The following is a 6,435-nucleotide window of genomic DNA, read 5'->3' on the forward strand; positions in this document are numbered from 1 at the left end:
CAGGAACACAAGGAGGCAGAGGCATCTCTCACGCTACCGATGGAATCCCAAAAAGAGAAAAGCCACATCCCATCCCTTAATATTTAGTTCATACTTTGTGTATTAGGAGAGCCGTGTTTATATTTACAATTCATACCCTCCTCTCATAATAAAAACAAAGTTTCTAAATCCAAATTTCCCACGTATTATTAAAGTTCTTACAGCATGTGACTGTGATTAATTGACAACAAAAATATACTCTAAAAACTTCTGAAAGCAAGGCTGACATTTCTCTTATAAAGATCATTACTTTAAAAAACAAAAAAAAACCCCAAAAAAACAAACCAAAAAAAAGATTGGTAAGAATCATGGCAACTGGTATTTCTTAAAAAAAATAAAAATAATAAGAAAAAAAAAAATCACACCTATATTACTGTCCTCAAAACTCCAAAAAACAGCTGAAATTATTCGTCTCCTGTTAAGTCTACCAAAAGGATTAGATCTAACAGCTTTCCCTCTCTCAATGAATGCCAGAAGGCATTACAATTGTTTAATGGATATCTGATTTGTTGCAGCAGATATTTGATTCCCCCTTCTGCAATTCCATCCAGGGCAATTCACACAAGATTTCCTGGAGGTCGTAACTACAAAACTCTGAAATGCTCACCAAAAGAACAGTAAGTGGGCTGAGAAACATACTGTCATCTATGGCCATCTCATTTTGCTCAAGATTCTATGTATTTCAATAAATTGCGTTTAATGCTTTTACCTGCAGAAGGCATTAAAAAAAAAAAAAAATGAGCTGCACAAATAATCTGCAAGTTACAGAAAAAAAATAAGTGCTCAAGAACTACATCTGCAACAAGCATATTTAAAATTTCTAGGACTGTACAAAGTAATTTTTTATGTTACTCATTTATGGGAAAGAAATGTCCTTGCTTGAAAACATAAATGGAGATGAAGTGACTTGAAGATAGGTTTTAAATGAAAATTTAGAACTTTCTGACACCAGTACGCATATTTCAGATGTTCTAAATGCTTGTAAGACTTAACAACAAAAGAATACCAAAAGTCCCACAAGTGAGATTCTCACGGAATACTGTAATAAGAAAATTAACTTGTCTTTCTAAAAAAAAAAATAAAAAAATAACTCTAATTGAAAACAAATTTATATAACACAAAAAAACCCCGAAGCCCAACAACAAGAAGCCAGCAGCAGCAGCGTGCCGTTGTTTCTGACCACAAAACTTAATTACATTTCACAAGAAATAATCCAATGTCCTGAAGTTTTGATGATTTGTAAAGACTATTCCAAACGGGGAAAAAATCAAAACCATCACTTCTTTATGCACGATCTGTCATGAGTTATTGTCATTTGAGAGAAGCCCATGTAAATGCACTGCAGAGCATCACTGCAAATAAGTGTCATCAGCCAGTGTCACTGAAAATATTTCTAACCCTTCACACTCAGAAGGTGACTAAAACTACCAAACCTGTTGTGATCAGGCCCCATTTCAGTGTATTTATATTCTTCTTGAATCTTCTCCTTTTGGAAAAACTGGTTCAGACGTGCCTTGGCATTTTCCAAGGTCCAATTCCCATGAAGATCAGCATTTAAGTCCACTTCTGACTCTGAGGTCTAATATTAGGGGGAGGGAAAAATAAATAAATCATTTACTAGTCTCTAATAGATTTCAGTTTTAAATCTTCCTCCAACAAGTCTTGTCTAGGTGCTATAACATAGTTAAGACATTACAGAAAATGCTAAAAAAGTTCTCAGTATTTCCTTATTTTCCCAATAAAATGTTTATACAGATAACTGGATATTCACAATATCCAGAGTGATTTATTTTCTTCTTAGCATAAATACCCTTGTTAAAAGCCAGCAGGTAAATCTGCAGCTTAAGCTAAACCCAGAAGCAAAATATCAAATTAAAACTGCAAGTTTGATTATAAATGCTCACAACAAATGAAAGGGAGTGAAAGATACCTATTTAAGAATGAAAATAAAGGAGAATTACACAGAATGACTTACTGCCTGCACTCCTTGCTCCTCTCTTTTGGAATAGTAATCTTTCAAATTTGCACCCCGATCCCACTGAGCTCCACGATTGCCACAGTCTGCAGGTGCTGCACCTGGGCCATTGCCTACCACATGGAAAAAAAGAAACAAAACCAAAGTAAGTGTCCCAAAACATGTTCTTAGCAATGGAGAGGTACTGCCTGGCAATCTCAACAGGACATCACCAGTCCCTCAGATCTCATGCAGTCATTCACACCTCTGCCTCAAAACTACAACGACTTTTGTCTTCTGTCTGCAGAATTATGCTATTTGTGAGAAAAAACCCCACTCAAATCTACACACACATATTACACCAATACACATCTAAGTTACAGCTTTCATGGTCTTACCTGTTTGAGCCTCTATAATCAAGTGTGGAGGAAGAGGTCCACCCAAAGTAGAACTGGAACCAGTCACATCTCTAGCTGCTTCATGTCTATCAGGAGTATCACCAGCTGCTGGCTAGGAGAGAGAATGAAGGGAAATATCAGCAATTAGTCTTTTTACTATTTCGCTAGAAAACTGCTCAGGCAGCTTAAGGAGATCACACATCATCGTGCGACAGTTACCCCCATAGTAACCCCCAATAGTAACATCCTTTTAAAATGTGAAAGGAATACAATAACTTAATATTTGGCTTTTTGTGAGTGTTCTATAACAACATTTCCAACCAACAAGTAGCACTGACTTACTGAAGTTCAGTAATAATAAAAAAACCAACTGTTTCAGCACCCAGGATGAAATAACAGATTCCAGTCCCCCAAGTGAACACAAATATACGTTATGAACACACACACACACACACACACACACACACACACACAAAAAAAACCCACAGTAAGAGAACATTAACACCTTTAGAAAATCATAGAATCATAGAATGGTTTGGATTGGAAGGGACCCTAAAGATCATCTAGTTCCAACCCCCCTGCCATCAGCAGGGACACCTTCCACTAGACCAGGTTGCTCAAAGCCTCATCCAGCCTGGTCTTAAACACTTCCAGGGAGGAGCAGCCACAGTTTCCTTGGGCAACCTGTTCCAGTGTCTGACCACCCTCACAGTGAAGAACTTCTTCCTAATATCTCATCTAAACCTCCCCTCTTTCAGTTTAAACCCATTTCCCCTTGTTTTGTCATTAACTGCCCTTATGAAAAGTCCCTCCCCAGCTTTCTTGTAGCCCCTTCAGGTACTGGGAGGCCGCTATAAGATCTCCCCGGAGCCTTCTCTTCTCCAGGCTGAACAGCCCCAACTCTCTCAGCCTGTCTTCATAGGAGAGGTGCTCCAGCCCTCGCATCATCCTGGTGGCAAAATGACAAAATTATGGATAATCATTACAGTTTGAATTCTTCCCATTGTGAGATGTGTACGTCTAGCTGACTGATCACACCACCCCTGCTTTATTCCAGATACAGAACACGCCATCCCTTTTAGGATCTAGCCACGTAACACATCACACTGGCATGAAACCACCTGGTTCACCAGAAACAGTATCAGTCCTCTTACCGTAAGGCTTCATTTAGGCTAACGAGGCAGGGACACGGCTTCCACTGATCACACTGTGTATCTCATACAGATATATCCTTAACGAGACACTAGAAAAACCTTCCAGCATTTAACATGTAGCTTCAGCCTGGAGAAGAGAAGGCTCTGGGGAGATCTTCTAGCGGCCTTCCAATACCTGAAGGGGCTACAAGAAAGCTGGGGAAGGACTTTTCATAAGGGCAACTAATGACAAAACAAGGGGAAATGGGTTTAAGCTGAAAGAAGGGAGGTTTAGATGAGATATTAGGAAGAAGTTCTTCACTGTGAGGGTGGTCAGACACTGGAACAGGTTGCCCAAGGAAGCTGTAGATGCCCCCTCCCTGGAAGTGTTGAAGGCCAGGTTGGATGAGGCTTTGAGCAACCTGGTCTAGTGGAAGGTGTCCCTGCTGATGGCAGGGGGGTTGGAACTAGATGATCTTTAGGGTCCCTTCCAATCCAAACCATTCCATGATTCATGCTTTATTTACTGTTCCCTAAAATTGCTGTAAAGACAGAGTTACCTCCCTCCTCAGTTTTTATGTGATAGCCATTGCTGGTACCTGCATGGTTCATATAACATTATAAAAAGCAGTGATCCTATTACATGTGAGAAGCTAAGGCAAAAAGCATTTACTGTTTAAAAAAACCCAAGTTTTCAATGTCTGGTTTGAGATGTGATTTTTTTTTTTGAAGCACACAGTATTATATACCATAACACATATTTAAAACAATTCCCAGTGTCAGCTGTGAGTATTCAGCACAGTATTCAAGTCAGGCTGCACCTCTGAATTCTCTCCAGCCTCATCAGTTCTGCAGACCAAGAATGCAGCTGTATTGACCAGATCAGCACCACAACATTCACTGTATATATTCCAGCTTTCCAGCACTGCAGGCAGAACTCCTGGCACTTTCAGTCTTTTTCACTGCACAGACTGAACTCCAGGGATGAAATGCAACCAGATGCACAGCACTGCAATTAAAGATTAGCCTTTGGTAAGGAGAAAGAGCAGCTTACTCCAAAAGCAGGAACTTCGTCTCTCTTCATTTCATTCACCCGGATCAAGTAATTGATAAAGTCTCGAGCAGCATTGCTCTGGGCATCTTTCTTGTTAGTGGAATTGCCCATGCCAACGTAGTTGAAGCCTTCCACTCGAACCTGCACATAAAAACACAGACCTGTGGCACGTACAAGGCAAAGTGTCTTAAGAACCAATAAACACCAAATAGAAGTTGCTAGTAAGTACAAGAGAAATATTAATATGAAGTATTTTTACATATCATTATACATATATATATATATATTACTGAAGCTTTTGAATGTGTACTTTATACCTACTAAAGAAAACACCCACAGGCCATTCTCAGAAAGCATGAGTGCTTCCCAAAACCTTGCTTCCCAAAACCTTTTTCTTAAACTTGAGAAAAAACTTCTTTCCAGTGAGGGTGACAGAGCCCTGGGACAGGCTGCCCAGGGAGGGTGTGGAGTCTCCTTCTCTGGAGATGTTCAAGACCCGCCTGGACGCCTTCCTGTGTAATTTCGTTTAGTTTCCTGCTCTGGCAGGGGGGTTGGACTGGATGATCTTTTGAGGTCCCTTCCAATCCCCAACATTCTGTGATTCTGTAATTTGCTGGAGAAAATGAATCCGTGTAGGAAAAGATACTACCAAAACACAGCAACAAACTCTGCCCATGTTCACTTCCCTCAACCTCAATCCCAAATCCTCAGACAACAAGGACAGGAGCGAGTTTATGTCCCCTCTACCGTAGCTCCATGTTATTACAGTTAGTAAGATGCAATGTATTTCATAAACTCAAGAGACAAGCTTTAGAACAGCAATTTTATATCCTGCTAGCTTGCCTGAGAAGTTGCTGCAAAACTTGATCACAGGAAATGCCTTAAAAATTCAGATTAACCAGGCATTTCACACTCGCTTTGCTGCAACCACTGCCCCTCATCTTATTTTCTTTTTTTTTTCCCCCCACATCTACAGTCAGCAACTCCATTTCATTCCAGCTTCACCTGGATAGATCACTTATGCATTTCTGATTTCTACTCTGCTGACCATGTAAACAGCTTTTTACTACAGCTAGTTGTTCTTAAAAAAAACCCAAGTAAGCAGACTTGCATATAACATTCCTTCTAGCCCAAATCAGAGTTCTGCACAATGTTGCTAATGCCAGACTGCATTTGTCCTTCAGTGCTGAATCACATGAGTAGCCAATACCCATTTTCTCACCAAACAACATATTCTGTTGGTTGGTATCCTACTTAACAGTTTCCAAATAATGAGCTTCCACTTATCTACGTGGACTATCAGTCTACCAGGACAATGGTATTGCAAACCAAACAGTGACTACACCAAATTCACAACCATGCACCAGACTGTGAAAAACAGTAAAAAAAATATAATGTTTTAGCAAGACCTATCCATTTGTGTATTAAACTTCTATAGATGCTCAGGGGGCATCAACATACAACACAGAGAATGGTTCAACAATGTAATTGTCTTTACAACCACCTCACCTGAGGAATGCTCAATCTCCGTTACCTTTAAAACAGGTTTACTCTCCTGCGCTTCTCAGTTCAGTTATTGGTGGGGAAGACGAACAGGGCAGGAAGGGTAGGTATAAGGACAAATTCAAGGTATTTAGTGCCGAGCTCTGGCATCGCTTCCAACCGAGCCGGTTCTGCAGGTGGCCTGGCAGTGAGGGGCAGCTCCTTCTCAGAGCCAGCCCGGACACAAGGCTCCCGGCTGGCACATCCACCGGAGCCAGGCACGGAGCAGGGCTGTACCAGCACAACAGGGACTCTTAAACACGAAGGGACACACGCCACGTGTAAACGCACACATGGCCCTTGGGAAAACCGACC

General features: G+C 40.7%; 1 protein-coding gene across 1 annotated transcript in view; it reads right to left on the minus strand.

The window, feature by feature from the left end:
* LOC104530680 (ATP-dependent RNA helicase A) overlaps positions 1-4,719 on the minus strand; it is a gene marked incomplete at both ends in the record, with an annotated part of 11,465 nt that extends 6,746 nt beyond the window's left edge. Inside the window, 4 exons of the mRNA XM_029086835.1 lie at positions 1,473-1,618; positions 2,015-2,127; positions 2,392-2,503; positions 4,579-4,719. Coding sequence (XP_028942668.1) covers positions 1,473-1,618; positions 2,015-2,127; positions 2,392-2,503; positions 4,579-4,719 — 512 coding nt within the window. The remainder of the gene's footprint in view (positions 1-1,472; positions 1,619-2,014; positions 2,128-2,391; positions 2,504-4,578) is intronic.
* Between the last annotated feature and the right edge of the window lie 1,716 nt (positions 4,720-6,435).

The sequence above is a fragment of the Antrostomus carolinensis genome, unplaced genomic scaffold, assembly GCF_000700745.2.
Source record: "Antrostomus carolinensis isolate BGI_N321 unplaced genomic scaffold, ASM70074v2 scaffold10919, whole genome shotgun sequence".
Lineage (NCBI taxonomy): Eukaryota > Metazoa > Chordata > Aves > Caprimulgiformes > Caprimulgidae > Antrostomus > Antrostomus carolinensis.